This window comes from Varanus komodoensis, unplaced genomic scaffold (genome assembly GCF_004798865.1).
Source record: "Varanus komodoensis strain SLA01 unplaced genomic scaffold, ASM479886v1 scaffold5, whole genome shotgun sequence".
Lineage (NCBI taxonomy): Eukaryota > Metazoa > Chordata > Lepidosauria > Squamata > Varanidae > Varanus > Varanus komodoensis.
Window position 1 is genome coordinate 22,565,785 of NW_025336087.1, and position 16,264 is coordinate 22,582,048.

Here is a 16,264-nt window from a genome sequence, read left to right on the forward strand (position 1 = left end):
TGCCCTGTCTTCCAAAATCTCTGAATTCCATGTTTCAATTTCTTTTTTCTACTGGGAAAATATATGGACTATTCCTTCATACTAAATTTAGAAATGTACAGTGGTACTTCAGCTCATGGATGCCTCAGTTCACAACCAAATCGGATTGCAAACAAAAATTTCTGAAAAATTTTGCCTCAGGTCGCGAACTTTGCATCGGGTGACGATCACGATCGCGCCCATCACCCCCCCAGTGCACCCGCGATCACACCTGCCTCCCCCCAAGCTCACCCGCAATCACGGCCGTCTCCCCCCGCGATCGCAGTCAAGCTCGTGCAGGGAACACGGGCGCAATTGCAGTTGTGTGTGGGGGGGTGAAGATGGCTGCACTCGGGGGCGGGGGGGGAGATGGCCACGATCTTTGTTGTTCTCTTTGTTGTTCTTTGTCACTTTGCTTCAATTTTTTGTGATTTAAAAAATGGTTACAGAACAGATTAACCTTATTTACATTGAACCTTATGGGGAAATTTGACTTGGCTCATGACCAGTTCGGGTCACGACCAGAGTCCTGGAACAGATTAAGTTTGTGAGCCAAGGTACCACTGTAGATAGCACTCCACATCTAAACATAATAAGAAGTGGTGAACAATAAAAAGATTAAAATGATAAGAACCATATAAAATGTTGCATTCAAATAGTATCATTAAGAAAAACAGAGGCTGGTCAGTCAAGGAAGGATTTCTGACATAAAGATGCTTTTAGGAGGTGCCAGAAACACACAAATGTTGGTGCGTGCCTTACCCACTGGAGGTAATACATTCCAGAGAAATGAAACTGAAGGCTCTACTCTGGGTGGATTCCAGTCAGGGCATAGATCCATACAGAACCATCAGGTGCATGCCATCTGAATCATATACATTGTTGCTAAATAAAGTTTAATTGCTTTTTACCATGTCTGTCTACAGCCCAAGTTAAGTACAAGGATGCTTGAAGATGTCATTTGGCAGTTCACATTTGACACTTGGTAGAACCTTACAAATTTCTGGTTTCAAGAGAAAAAATTCAGAAGTTGTTCAGGTATATCAGCTTGGACACCACAGATTTTAGTATGACGACATATAAAGCTTTGTTTTTTTTTTTTTTCTTCTTTTAGTGGAAGAACGCAATTTTGTTGAGATGCATAGATGGCCTTCTAGTGTGTACCTGAAACAGCTTGCAGAGTACAGGAACTACATTCATTCTCGGAAATGCCATTGTCTAGTAATGTAAACTGAAAACTTGATCCTTCTTCATTTATGAAGAGTCACAGAATGGCTATTGCTTGAGGAATCTTTCAGCTTCATAAGAATGAAAGAAAATACTGAGGTTAAGTCCTGTGAAAAAAGCTATATAGTAGCTTCCATGCTAATGAATACTGTACTTTTTAAAAGCATGTGAAACAAGTTGTAGGTCAGCATAAACATTTGTCAATTGTGCTATTGGGTCTGGGATATTTATTAATAGGAGGATGGAAATCTTGTCAGCCTCTGTGATTGACATTCTAAGAATCCAAAGAAGAGAGATTTCATTTAACCCACTTTTTGTTTGCTAGTTGGTTCTGTTTAAGATTTCTGTAATTTATTTATGGGCCTGAAGAATTTTGTAAGAAAAATCCTCCAGACATCAGCTCAACACAGTCCAGGGGACCTGGTATTAATGTTTTTGAGGTGTTTAATAAAACAAAATAGTGCCAACCATTTTTTTGGCTTATTCCTATCTTGCAAGGGATGACTGAGTCATTATGTCCTTTTACAAATATGTTTTCAGAATGATTTAAGTCAAGAGAGGATGACTGAAACATCAGAGTTCTTTAACAACACTAAATACCTAGATGACAAATTATGACCTAATGTTTTCCACATAATTACTTAACAGAAATTATTTTTAAGAAGTGTATGTGAAGGGAAACAGATTTACAAAAGTATCTGTTTCTTGAAATCAGCAAAGTGCATAACTGCCCTTACATGTAGGGGGCTGGGTATGCCAGTTTGGCGAATGGGAAAAAAAAATCAGCCATCCAGGACTTGATTCTTTATAAGTGTGCCATCCCATACTATGGACACTTGGTTAAGAGTGGGGGACTAAATTTTTCCCATGTTTGCAGAAAGGGCTCTTCAAGGTGTTGCAGGCAAAACTTGGAGTGGCAGAGTTGCAGTGGTCTAGTGTAATTCATTGGCCCGGTCCAGGTGCCACATCTCCACTGTCTTCCAGTTTCTAGGCTGGATATCTGAAGTATGACATACATCTGCAGCTTCAGGACAGCTTCAGGAATTCTGTTGGTATACTCACCAACAATCGCTTGTGCTGAGCTAGCGAAAGTGGTCTTGGTGATACAGTCTCGCCATTTACTTCTGCAGGGGGACTTCTAGCATACGCACTATGGTAGCCTTGTTAGGAGTGACTTTAGACTTCTTGCCCCAGTTACTACTTGGCCCCACTCATTCAGCAGGGCATTCTTTGGATTTGGCTTTCTCTGTAGGATGAGAGGATGATGATCTGGAGGTGGAGGATCTTACTATGTTTATGGGATTTAGACTTGCTGTAGAAACTTCAAATTTCTACAGGGGAGCAATTAAGATGGTCCAAGAGACTGATGGATCTGGATGACTTTCTGATGAGTTTGGGGGATTTTCCCATCACCTCTGCAGCAGTTTCACTAATCTTAATTAATCACTGGTAGAAACAAATGACTGGGGTAGTTGACATGATTTTTGCTGAGCTTTCTCTCCAGTTGAATGATTTGGTTTTCCAGCATATGGCAGGGGTGGAAACAAGTTGACTATCAACTAGAAAAGATTGACATGAAACTTGAAACACAGGCTAGAGCTCATTTGAAAGCCTTCTCTGTAGCAATGAGTGAAGAAATTGCTACCTTTGTTTCTGCTTAGAGTAGCCCAGAGGAGGATTGTTTCTCTCCCTTTTTTTAAAAGGTATTCAGTGGCCTGTTACACTGTAGCCTGCAAGAAGATGAAGTGCAGCATGCTGTGATCAATTTGTGTGACACTTTGCAGATAAAATGGACTGTATTTGTACCTGGCCAGATGCCATAGAGTGGATTTCACTTTGGCTTCTGGTTGCCCAATTCCAGTGAAATCATCCAATTCCACTGGATACATTTCAAATTGAATGGCAGGATCCTTGGAGAACTAAGGCCTACCGTTTGTGTGCTGGACTCTTGTGCTTCCCTACTTAGAAAAGCAGTTGGTGTGGGGACATCCTGATGATGGCAGTGATGAGAGCTTCTTTATGGGAAGTTATGATTTCATCTTTCCTAAATGAAACAGGCAAAACTTTTGTTAAAAAAAAACCTTTCCCTCGTCCCCATTCTGTTATTTAATTCTGGTTGATCTCTAATATTCTATTCTAAACCACAGTGCTAGAATGTACAGTGGCTTTTCTACTCTAGGGATTTTACAGTAAGATCGATCAAGTATTGTTATGGAACAGAGAATGATTTGGTTTTCTTGGTGGATGAATGTGGCATTAGTTGCCTTAGTGATGAGTGGGAGGGTGTTAGTTTTGTTGGTCCCTTTGGTAGCTTTTGATACCATAGCCATGGTATTCATCTAGGGTATCTGCCTGAGAGAGGATTGGGAAGCACTGTTATATGGTGGCTCCTACCTTTCTTGGAGGGGTGATCTCAGAAGGTGGTGCTGTGGGATTCCTGATGCCATAGCAATTGACCCTTTCCTCTCAGGGTTCCATTTTATCTCCCATGCTATTTAACATACAAATTAAACAATAGGGAAAGTTTGTCCGGAAAGTTTGTCCAGAAAGTTTGGTGTTAGATGCCACTGGTATGTTTATGACACCCACCTCTATCTTTCCTTCTAAATCTGAGGAAGCTGTTTGTGTTCTGTATTCATGCTTGATGTCAGTAATAGACTGGATGAGGACAAACAAATTGAACTTTAATTGAAAGGCAGATCAGAGAAAAGGGATTCCATCAGTAATGGAGAGTGTTACACTCCCCCTGAAGGTTTCTGCTTACAGCTTGGGTGTGCTATTGGACTCAGCCCTTAACCTGCATGCCTAGATGTCCATGGTGGCTAGGAGCGCACAGCTGAGGATAGCATGCCAATTGCACCTCTTCCTAGAGATGGTTGATCTGGTCAGTGTCACACATGCCTTAGTTACATCCTTTTTGGACTACTGTAACATGTTCTATATGAGACTGCCTTTGAAAACTATATGGTTTGGGACCATGCTACCTGAAATACCACCTCCCCCTACAGAAGCCCTCCTGGTCTTCAAGATCTTCTGGAGAGGCTTTTTTCATCTTACTGCCATTGGTGGTACATTTGGTGACAACACGAGAGATGGGATTTTTGGTGGCTGCTCCCAGGCTGTGAAACTTTCTCCCAAGGGAGGCTAGATTTGCTCCCTCTCTATTGTCCTTCTGACAGCAGGCAAAGATGGCTTTATTAAAGAAGGCTTTAGACCTGTAAATGGACCTGTGGTGAGGGTGCTGTTTTTTTGGTTTTTGGAGGGTTTTTTTTTTTTTTTTTGGTAATTGGTAAGAATTATATTTGAATGTTTTTCCTTGTTGTCTATTTTAAATTGTTTTGTAAATATTTTGACTGCTATTTCTTGGTAGAAATAGAAAGGCATGCTAAAGAATCAAATAAATACTACAAACCTGCAAGGCAATTGTCCCTGAACTGGGACTTGTCACTTAAATTTTGGTGTTCTGGAGGCTGGGATGGAGGGAGGCACCTTCTAGACAGAGATACTGATTCTGGACTTCAGGATTTAAGGAGCTGGAACACTTTATTCCACTCAGTTCCTTCTGTCATTTCCTATCGTGAAAGTTGAACTAACAAGCTCAGGTAGGGGCTGTGGGATGCTAGCACCCATCCCAAATATATGGTGCCTTGGCTGACATACCCTCCCCTCAGCCCTCAGTCAGTTTGTTGCAGATAGGCCCTGCATGCAGCCACACTGAATTCAACCTGCATGCTTCAGCTGTCCAGCACTCAGAGGGCTTCATGCTTCCCCATAAGGAAAGAGGTGCTTCCTGCCATGCAATGGCAGGCGCCTGCCAAGGTGATAGCTTGTGTTGGTGTGGCACTTGAGCTCACCTAAATCCACAAGCCCTGTGTTCACATGTGCTGTATTTTCCTCATGCACATGCATGATGTAGGATTATGCCCAAGTTACCTGAGATGAGATTTGAATAGTATTCTTACAGCCTGGAACCTAGACATTGAGGCAATGTACAACATCATTTTTCTTCCATAACTCACATAGATTTCCATGGCCCATGTAAATAATGTTTTATATTAAATTTTAATGGTTTTTAAAATGTGAAGCATTTGTGGGGTTGCTAGAAACTGATCTCTTGGAGTGAGATTTTTTTAAGGAGGCAGTTTTAAAAAGTTTCTTTTTTTGTTTGACATACCAAAATTAATGTGGAAGTGTAAAAAATATCCATTACAATTTGTACCTTTGTTTTAATTATAGAATTGTAAAACTTTTAAAAAAATCAATAGGGCAAGCATGACATTATCTTTATAGACCAACATCTCATTATTAAAGTACACAGAATAGGTTTGATTTCTGATTGCACTCTTTTTCTTGCATGTTTTAGATACGAATTCTGAATAACTGCTGCAAATCACAAATAGATTTGATAATGCAGTGATTTGGGCTTATACGCTTTGGGAATAATTTTTAAACACAAATGTGTTTTTAAAATTAAGGTTTATGGCAAATTATCAGTTCACTTGGAAATGGGTAGCCACACATAGGTATTTACTACAGATTTATATTTTACTCTTAAAACTTATATCTCAGTGCAAGGCCTGATTTTATGGCCTGCTAGGGTGCAGTGATGCTGTAAAACAGTAACTTCATTAAACTTAATGGGAAAAAAGCAGAACTACTAACTGTCCTACTGCATGGCAAGAATAAAAACCAGAAATTTCTAGGGAAAATAACTGAGGCTTTGTAGACCTAGAAATCACTTGAGGTGCTCATGGATCTTCATTCCAGTAAGGGATGTTACCAGGTGAGCATATTTGAACAAGTTCGAATTAGTTTAGCTTGGAAAATATCAAGGCCATTAAAATGTTGATAGAACAGTGGATTTTTATTTTTGTGAGTAGTTACCTCAGACTCCTAGCTTGATATGCCAAATGAGCCATGACGATGTGCTTACAATTTTACCGACATGCACATGCATTGTACCATAATATTGTCAATGATAGTTAAATCCTCTCCTCTCTTTCACAGGTAGGATCAACTTGTAACTTCTCTTATGTTTGCCGCGGGAGTTTCATGAGCTATTAAGATGACAATCTCATGCCCAACGCCACATTGAACTTAATGGAATTTATTTCTGAGATAGCATGTACAGGATTGCAGTGGTAGTTTACAACTTGTAGTAGCTTCTACATTTCTAATAGATGCATTAATAAGCAGGTATTAATAAATAGCATTCTAGAGTGTTCACACATTGAAGGGATCACTTTAAAGTCTATTTTTATAAGACAATGGTTTCCAATAATGTACAGTTATAATTTCTTAAATAAAGTTGCAAATAGTAGCATGAAGGCATATAGAGAGGTCACCGTAAGATCATAGTAAGGAGGTTTGCTATAGACTTGTTACATGAATAAGTGTGTGTAGCTAAAAGTAACTTTTATGGCATGTATGTAATATGTAACAATGCTTCCAACAGCTTAGTAGGTGGTTTAAATTTACACAATTATCAATGCACTGTTTAATTTCTGGTAATAAGACAATAAAAAGTTTTTACTATGACTTTTTATGTGATTCTTGATAATTGAAAGCAGCAATGCTTGAATGTGTATTTTATCATCTTTCAATTTTTTCATAGTGGATACATTCAGATAGTACATCCATAACTTACAATATGTATAATTTATTATTTATAGGTCATTGTGCCACATACATTACAGATACATGGGAAACCCCTTTGTACCTCATAATTTTAACTATGCTTTACTCCTGGATTGAAAACAGGCCTTAAAGTATGCAAGACTGTGCAATGCAATGTATGAAAGTTATGTAAGAATCTAGAGCTTCCAAAATCTAGTCTGATGGCTCAAAATTCTAGTACTAGCAAGGACATCACACCTGGGCTTATGAAACGTGCCTTTAGCTCCCTGATTTAACAGCTTCTCAAAGAGTGATCACATGGTTGACCCACTGCCACAAATTTCCTTGCAGGTTCAGCAGTAGGATGTAAATTGCAAGTTATCTTGAGACCAGTGTTCTATGAGTTTCATACAGGAGTGGTTTGTGGGGTGCAGTCATATGAGCAACATTAACTTCAATCAGCCTTTGTAGCATGTCTTGCATTCTTGGGATGGAAAATACCAGTACAGCTAAATGAACTTGTTCAAAAACTTGATTGTTATACAGTCACTATGCAAACAGTTTGTTAAAAACATAAGCCTAAAATTATATTAAAACACTTGTAAGTGGACTTGATGACAGCAACTTCAAAAAGAAATCTGCAGTTATGCTACTTAGCACTTCCCCATTCAAAACAGAACAAAGGGCACATTTCAGTAACATGGAAGTTAGGTCATCTTGAATTTTGCATAGCTAACAAGAAAACAAGGTTTGTCGAGTCACGTGGCATTGATTAATGCTTCCTATTATTCAAAGAGAGGCTTAAGAGGTCAATGATTGTGTTGTGGCCTCTCTGCAGGCACCCATAAAGGAAGGCATCTTCAGAATGTTCCAGAGCTAGGACCTAGGCATTTTTGGTAGCAAGGTTCAGTGCATATACCTAAAGGGATGACAGCAACCTTTTTCAGCCACTGCATAAAAAACATACAAAATATATTTCATTTCTTCTGAGCCAAATGAGCTAGGCCTGTAGATAGGGGATTGGATTTCAATGTAATATGTACAGCATTCCCATCAAGAATCACTTCTGTCCCACTGATTTCAGACATGTTCACACATAATGACAAGCCATGACAGGAATTGCTTGTTATTTATGAATTCAGCAAGCATGGTCTGTTTGGTTACTGTGAATCCCCATGGAATGCCAACTGTTTGTTCTAAGGTTTCCACAATTTGCTATTACTTGTTCTTATCCTGTAGTTTCCATGTTTCCAACAGCAAATTCAGCTACAACTGTAACTGCTCCAGCTGCCATTTTCCACTGCCCTGTTCTGTCAAGCAACTGCTGAATTGCTGGCAACAGAGCACTGATTGGCTGTTTTTGTGCTCCTGGCCTTCCCTCCTGCATTATCCAATGCCTGCCGCACTGCGATGCCTTCCTCACCACCATGCTCACATGTTATTGCTGCCACACCTGCCCTGTCTCACAAGGCCTTGCTGATTTGCCCATCTCGCAAGGCCTACCTTGCTAATATGCCCATCTTGCAAGATACTTGAGGTAGGTATCACGGAAAGGCCAGGCCATCTCACAAGATCAGCACATTGGTGGACATCTCAGCAGGTGATGAGGCAGGGCACGACAAGCAAGATTTGTACATATCTTTAAAAATCTAAACAAGTATCCCAGATAATTGTAATATTATGCAAGTGTAACCACCGTGAAAGGCTAAAGGCTAATAATATACAAGTGTAACCACCATGAATTGACCTATGCAACCTTGGAAGTATAGAGCTTAAGGTACACTTCTTTGCTATTGCCCTCATTAGATAGTCTTCAATTGATTACAGTAACATCTCAATTCCTTACCCCTCTGTATTATAATAAGGACCTTGCTATTTCAGGGAATAATGGCAACTATCAAGAGAACGGTGGCAAGGGGGATTGTGCTACTGAGGGCAAGCTTTGTTTGCTTGTCTGAACACCATTAGCTGCACTAAAGCAAGGAAGTAACCAATGAGTCAGGCTCCAGGTCGGCTGGATTTAGCCCCTAAGGCAGCCTAGTGGGGGTGCCTGATTTAGAAGAAGATAGACTGCACTCTGGCACAGAAGCACCTGTTCATGATTGATGACCAGAAGTGTATGAGCTTGGGTTAACAGGAGTGCTCATGCTCTCTCGCTCTCTCAGCCTAAAGAAAAGTACTAAAGCTTTGTAATAAGGGAGGAAAGGGTGCTCAGTTGGACATCCAGGGAGTGGAGGGATGAAGGGATGGGCAGAATGAAAGGAGTGGAAGTTGTATAAAACAGTTGGATGTGTCTGTGGTTGATAGAACTGAAGTCAAAGACTAGTATTTTTTTAAAAAAGATCAAAGTCCTTGTAGTACAAACATTTTATTGTACTGGGTCAGAATTGATAGTTCTCAATGTGCTAGCAGTGATACAGACGTATCAAAAAGATGCAATAAATTAAAGTCATATTCTTAGCAAGTCAGACAGTAAACAGAACCCTCTACCATCATTCACTGATGAAACACACAACAAGCATCACAGAGAAAAACAGAAAGCAAAGACTGCAATTTCATTTTCAGTGTTCTGTGCTGCTGCATGAGGTAGTCTCAGCCCACAGTACTCTCCGCTCTGAAAGTGAAAAATGATTAAGTTAAGGCCACAGAAAGATTTCTGTTAGAGGACATTGAGCGACTCCAACAAACCCTAGTAGTATTTAAGACAAAGCCTGCTTTCAAAGAGCAGCCAACCACTATTTAAGATTGACACAGGAAACATAGTTATGGATAGCTCAGGACCACTTAAGCCGCCAAGTACTGCCTAGGTCTGTATGAACTTTTCAAACTTACTCTATTTTTGGAAGCACTCACAGAACACCAACTTGGACAGTGAATATTTTCATAGGGGTGCATCTCTTCCTGTCAACTACCCTAAGTCTCCAAGTCCAGCACTCAGTGCTTAGATTATGGTGGAAACAGTAGAAAACTTTAATGAAATCCACAAACCCTACCTCACTCTCACCCCTCCTCCCCAGTACCTTTTATAAAACAGTGATTAATGAGACTGATGCCTTCCAGTCCCACGAGAGACTGCATCACTTGACCCCTTCTTAAAGGGGCAAGGTGGTGATCAAAGGCTGCCAGTTGCACAAGATCCAAGAGGGAAGATACCCTGAACCTTTTTGATGGATGCTACTCTGTTACAGGTACAGGCTTGGAGGCAAATGCAGCTTGTAGTGAGAGGCAGACTACAGAAAAGTAAGGGCAGATGCTAGGGTGGCACTTAGATTTTTCAGGGCAGGTTAGCTGATCTTTGTGAATGAAAATGGCAATAGGACCTGCTGGACGTAGTGACCCAACAGACAGGCACTTTGGGCTCCTTCCTCCCACTGTTGTTTGTCACCGACCCAAAGTCACAGAGAGGGAGAGGGAGAGGGAGAGGGAGAGGGAGAGGGGGAGGGAGAGGGGGAGAGAGAGGGAGGGAGGGAGGGAGGGAAGGAGGGAGGGAGGGAGGGAGAGATAAAACACACTCCGGGGAGGCAGCTCAAGATGCAGCTTATCTCCTGGAATCTGCAGCTTATCTTCTGGAAGCAGCAGTCTATTCCCAGGGCCAGGCACATGTGCAATTATGTGCATATCTCCAAGCCCTGATGTCGTGTGAAAGAGCGCCACTGGAATATGGTTTAGCATGTTCTTAAAATTTAGGTTTGTAGGACTGCCTATGATAAGGTAGCTCTTTATCCAAAACACAATGGTAGTGGGTAATACTAACACTCCACATTTTACTGGAATCTTTGAGAATACCCTCTCTGTATTCTGTCCCATTTGGTGCTTCCTTACTATTTTTTGCTGGCATCTAAACCAGCCTCCTCCAATCTGGGACAGCAATGGCTGTCCAATGCACCTGGACGGCACCAGGTTGGGTAAGCATGGTCTAGAACTTAAGTGATTTCTTCAGGACAGTCAAGAGGAATGCATTTCTGGGCAGAGTTCAAGTTATTGCAAGATGGTACATTTCTTGTATTGTACAAATACAGCCTTTCTCCATACTTGTGTCTTTCAGCAGCCACGCTGGCTTGTAATTAAGGGAGTTTTAGACCAAGATACCCAGTCTAAAATCCAGAGGGAAGATTGTACTACTATAATCTAAGAAATGGATGCCTTGCAATAACTAGCTACAGAGAAGATACCAGCTGCCTCTTCTTTTAATCAGAAGTCACATGAAACACCAATCATTGCTCCTGCTAATTTTTGCTACTGTTTTGTTCCTGCCCTTCATAAATTAGAAGAAACTTTCTGAAGCAGGTTTCCTTTCAAGGCCTCTGTGCAGACCAGGAATCAGTTGGGTCCAGACCGCAAAATGACCATGAACAAACATGGGTGGAGCACCATGTATTAACCTGTTTACATAAGCAGACAAGTACACACTGTTTCTTTGTGTGTAGGTAGTTGCACTGGCATCTAGCTGAATGATACAGATGCTGACTTAGACACGAGACTTACACTGCTCTTGCACATTCATTCTTTCAGGGTGTTGCATCTATATTTCTTCCTCATTCTGAAGTTGATGAGAAGATATGTCCAGACACTTACCTTCACAAGGCCCCAATTTTCCTTAACATGGACTCAAGTTCTCCACTTCTTTTAAGAGCATCTAGGTCTGTAAAGCCACCAATGCAAGTTTCTCCAATAAAGATACGAGGAACCTAAAAAACAAGGACACATGATTAGCATCACACAGTAGGGCTGAAAGCTTGAAATTCATGAGACAATGACTAATTTGCAGGACATGGCACCCACCATCATGGGGGAAAAGCCATGATGGATTGTTGTATCATGTGAATATGGACCATTTCCCACAAGGTGGCAACAAGCCACCTTGCCAACCTTATCTTGTTCCAGGGGTTGTTTTCCTATCCATGTTGGGCTGTCATTTCTTCTACAGCAAGATGACCATCGCTATCATGGATGAGGAGAAGGGGTAAATGTGCTGCTCAAAAGCAGTAGCACTGTTGCCACTATTGCCAAGCCTGCCATGCACCTGCTAGTGACAGCCACCTCACCAGTGCCCAAGTGCCACTTTTAAGTGGCTAGCACTGGCTTACTGCCCTCCCCACCATAACTGTAAGCATTCCAGCTCACCTTTGCTTTCCCCCTTTCCCCCTGGTTTCCTGCCCAGAGATTGTCTCTCTCATTCGTCAGCCAGCTTTCGTGATCCCCATTTTGACAGGCAATTCAAAGTGTTGAAGCGGCAGCTTGGAGGGGCTGTCCATGGTTGCAATCTTTCATATAAAGAAAAATGTGGGACCCTCTAATGTGCACCAATATGATAGATGTTTTCCTTCTTTTGCAAGTGTGCACCTGTGCACTTAAAGAGATCTGAACATGGGAAGCAATGACCATGGCGATACCTGATGACAAAGTGCCACTGAACCAAAGAAGCTCCAAATAGCATTCCCCTGCCCCGCCCCCATTTTGGTGGAGTCTGATCTGGTAGCTGCATCCAAACCAAAGATGCAAGTGAACTGTGCTTACAAAGAGGCACAGTGGGATTTAAACTCCCCTTTGAGCCTAGATCCTCCACTTTTGGGAGCTGGGTGGGAAGGGACTTGACTGTCCTAAGGATGCTACCACCTTTCTAGTTGTTCCTGAGACTCTAGTTGCTCAGAAAGAGCTACCTGTCAAAATTCCAGTTCCTTTTAAAAGTCTTTTCTCTAGGGCACCTGCTTCAAGGGACATGGGAATGACAATCACAGTGGGAGGGAAAGAAAACTGCTCCTGCTGCAGTGTCCCCTGACATGCCTGTAGGAGGGCTGAGGGAGAAGGAGGGATCAGACAGCCCACTGTGCCCATGTACTGCTTGCAGAAGCAAGCAGCCCACTGTGGCTTATTGCCTGGTGGGCTGGAGTGACATGCAAATGTGCTCAGTATGTGCAAGTGGCATTATCTGCCAAACTGGTCTAATGATTCTTCTCCTTTTCTCTGAAGTGCGGCATAAGTAGCTAAAACATAAAGGAAGCAGCTATGAACAAACATGGTGATGGAAGGGAAAAGCAGAGTGGAAACTTGTCCACAAGTCTTGAAGAGACAGGGAGAGGCCTGCCCAAGGCAAAGCCACATGCAAACGTATTGCTATACAAAAGAGAATCCTAACAGCAGCTTGTCAAAAACTTCTAATTCACTAGCAAGTCCATCTACATCAAGGATAGGCAACCAGGTGCCATCCAGATGTTTTGGACTATAACTCCCATCAGCATCTGCCAATGGCCCAGGATTGTACAGGCCAAAGAACGAATAACTTAGTTAAAGCTGATTTTATTGTAGATGTGCTTTCTGTACTGGGTACAGAAACCTGGGATAACTTTGTTGTACAAAAAATGATTTTATCTTCCTGAAAATGAGTTCATTCACCTCCACGAGGCCACGAGACCATTGGGTCATGTGCCTCCAGCTCTACTTCCTAGATTTGCCAAGGAGGAGGTTCTCCCCAGCACACAACATTTTTACTAATGCATGTAGTGACTCCATAATTCCCACTGGACTGTATCCCGACTTTATACCCAGAATACAGAGTCACTGCCTCACAAAGATTTAGCACCTAGCCCTTGGCCTCCCCATGAAGCACTCCTACTGTTAACTCTGATAGGTGACAACAGGGTAACAAGTTCGGGGGGGGGGGAATCAGCTGTTTCTCCCAGCACCAGCTGAGTCTGTTCTGACTCCCTCTTTCAGCAAGGAGAAAGGCAGTATGAGCAGGAGGGTGGAGCTCACTTGAAATTAATTACTCAGGCTTAACTTCAGTCCATTGATTTCAGTAACTCTATTTGAAGTATGGCTAAATCTGAATCCCATTTGAACATTTAGAAATTGACCAACATTGTGCACTAGTTGGCTAAGGAAACAAGATGCAGGGAAGTCAGCTGGCTTGCGGAAAGCTGTCCGCATGAAAAGCAAGTGGCAGAGCAGGAAGAGAAAGTTTTCAGCCCTAGGCTACTTCATGCTTGTAAAGGTCATCAAACCTGGCTTGTCAGTTGTATGCCAGGAAGTTATAACATCCTGTTTTGCAGACCAAAAGCTAGATATTAAACAAGAACAGTTCTCAAGATGTACTGATATCTTTAGATCCAGAGCTCTACAAAACAACAGACGCATTCGGCCATGAAGTTCCCTCACAGGGGACACAAGAAACTGCCATATATTTGCACAGATTTTTTTTTCAGTGTGACTTTCAAAGGAGAGTTCTCGGCAGAACCATTTTTACTGGCTCCACTCTGGTGAAAGCTGGCTTTTTCACTCTACCTCTATCACAAGGAAAAGGAAAACAAGTTTTTTTCCTACAATTTTTGCAGAGAGCTTTGGCTGTTGGGCAGTATAGAAATTATACTAAATTAATTAATTTAAATAACATCAGGCAGTCATTAGCAACACAGGAGTAGAGGGGTAAAAAAATTCTGGCAACCAACCAAAGGTGGGTCACCGCACCCATTGCTTTGCCATTACTCATCCTGAATAGTCTGAATGAGGTAGACTTTCTGGCTTCTCTATTACAACATGAGAACAAACTTTGTACATGGTAAGTGCAGCTAACACATTTTCTTAGGGCAATGATGCAAAGCTCCTGGATACCTGAAGGAGTGCCTTCTTCCCTGTGTGCCGGCCCACTCCTTGAGATCAAAGGCAGAGGCCCTTCTCCAGGAACCCTCTTTGAAGGAAATCAGGAAGGCAGTTACTTGGAGAAGGGTCTTTTCCATGGTGGCACCCTGGCTATGGAATATGCTCCCCAAGGAGGTTCACCTGGTGCTGTCATTCTTCCTTTCGGTGCCAGGCAAATACCTTTTTATTTTCCCAGTATTTTAATAATTAACTGGTTTTATTCTTGTTTTTCATTACAATTTTATATGCAGTATACTTATTTTTTAAGATGTGTGTTGTCATTGTTATGGGTTCTGATTTTTTTTTCTTTTTTGGTTCACTCTCTCTGTAAGCTGCCCAGAGACTTTTTTTAGTAACTGGGACAGCATACAAAAACCTTAGATAAAATAAATTAAAATAAATAAATTCTGCAAACAAAAGAAGTGGTCTGTGGAAAGCTGTGCACAGCTAAGCTGCTTTTGGGCTTTCCATTTTTGTGCACATGCTGGTCAGGATTCAGAAGTCAGGTCTCTAGAGCCCCCAAAGCTGTGCAGATGGTTTTCACTGTGTTTTGTTAAAAAAAAAAAAAAAAAACAGACCACTCATCTCATTAGAGTTCTTTGGAAATGCTTCTAGAGAATGTGCATCACTGCCAGGAAAGATAGGCTTTTCATCCATTCCTGCAAGATAGCTGTAGTCTTTTGAGGATACACATCCGTGTCTTGAAAGAACACAAGATGCAACCCTGCCATTTACATCCCACCAGTTTCAACAGGGAAGTGCAGAGGCTCGAGCACCAGGCTAAGGGTTAGGTGCTCCAACCCACCTGCAGCTGTGAAGCTCACTGGTGACTTTGGCAGTCACTTTCCGCTAGCCTAACGTCCCTAACAAGGATTATGAGGAGCATGACCTTGATAGAAACACGTCAAATAAATGGCATTTACAAGCAGATGCAAGGTGCAGGCCAGGTGCTGCTTTTTTCATTTAACCTCCCACACCCTTCTGGACAGAGCACCTGTTCTTCAGCCCCCACCGAGGCAAAGCAGGTGAGGCCACAAGGACAAAAGTGGCAGCCCGCCGCACCTGAAAGCTCTCCCTTCACCGCTGGGCTGAGCGATAACACGTCACCCACGGAGTGCAGCGAAGATATGAACCCAGTGCTCGCCCTTCCCAGTCTTCGCTCAGCAACTTGCGCCCCGGAGACATTCTGGGCGCCTTACAACGGACCTCCCTGAGAAGACGCCGAACTGCTGTTCTCCGATGGACGCAGCGACAGTGCCAGAGAAACCGAGCTAGTGCAAAGAAAGTTACGGTCTGCAAAAGGTGCACCAGAAAAGGAAGCTGCTTCTTAGCACAGTTGAAAAGCGGGCGCTACCCTCGCTCCCGCTTCTCTACTTCAGCCTTGAGAGAGAGAGAGAGAGAGAGAGAGAGAGAGAGAGAGAGAGAGAGAGAGAGAGAGAGAGAGAGAGAGAGAGGGAGAACTCACGGTTCGAGCGCCCGTGGTCTTCTGGAAATAGCTCTGAATCTCCTCCATGTCTTTCCGGCTCGAGATATCAACGTATTCAAAATGCCCAGGTTTCAGACCAAGCTCTTCCAGACAGTCCACAGCCTTGTGGCAGAAAGGGCAGGTGCGCTTGCCAAACACGACCACTTTGTTAGGGGCGATCTTGCTCTTCACGAACTGCTCGGCCATGCTCGACCCCGTATCGCCGCCCAGCAAACCCGCGCGACTGAAACCCGCAGGCACCGAGGGCAAGACCGCGCTGCCCCGCGCGCTCCGGCTTTTATA

General features: G+C 42.5%; 2 protein-coding genes across 2 annotated transcripts in view; one reads left to right on the plus strand and one right to left on the minus strand.

Moving 5' to 3' along the window:
- The window catches only part of RHOBTB3 (Rho related BTB domain containing 3), a 57,005-nt gene extending 50,222 nt beyond the window's left edge, over positions 1-6,783 (plus strand). Inside the window, exon 15 of the mRNA XM_044445851.1 lies at positions 1,133-6,783. Within this exon, the coding sequence (XP_044301786.1) occupies positions 1,133-1,248 (116 nt within the window). The 3' untranslated portion in view covers positions 1,249-6,783. The remainder of the gene's footprint in view (positions 1-1,132) is intronic.
- A 2,430-nt stretch (positions 6,784-9,213) lies between these two features.
- GLRX (glutaredoxin) lies at positions 9,214-16,248 on the minus strand. The gene is made up of 3 exons (XM_044445854.1): positions 15,962-16,248; positions 11,437-11,549; positions 9,214-9,475 (listed from the first exon to the last, which is right to left on the minus strand). Exons 1-2 carry the CDS (start codon positions 16,166-16,168, stop codon positions 11,439-11,441), a joined length of 318 nt encoding a protein of 105 aa, XP_044301789.1. The 5' UTR covers positions 16,169-16,248; the 3' UTR covers positions 9,214-9,475; positions 11,437-11,438.
- Between the last annotated feature and the right edge of the window lie 16 nt (positions 16,249-16,264).

What these genes read in the sequence shown, in the direction of transcription:
- GLRX (XM_044445854.1), bottom strand. Translation starts at nt 16,168, where the DNA reads ATGGCCGAGCAGTTCGTGAAGAGCAAGATCGCCCCTAACAAAGTGGTC. An exon ending in AGACCACGGGCGCTCGAACC is followed by an intron (nt 11,550 to 15,961) that starts GTGAGTTCTCCC and finishes CTTGTTTTTTAG; the next exon opens with GTTCCTCGTATCTTTATTGG.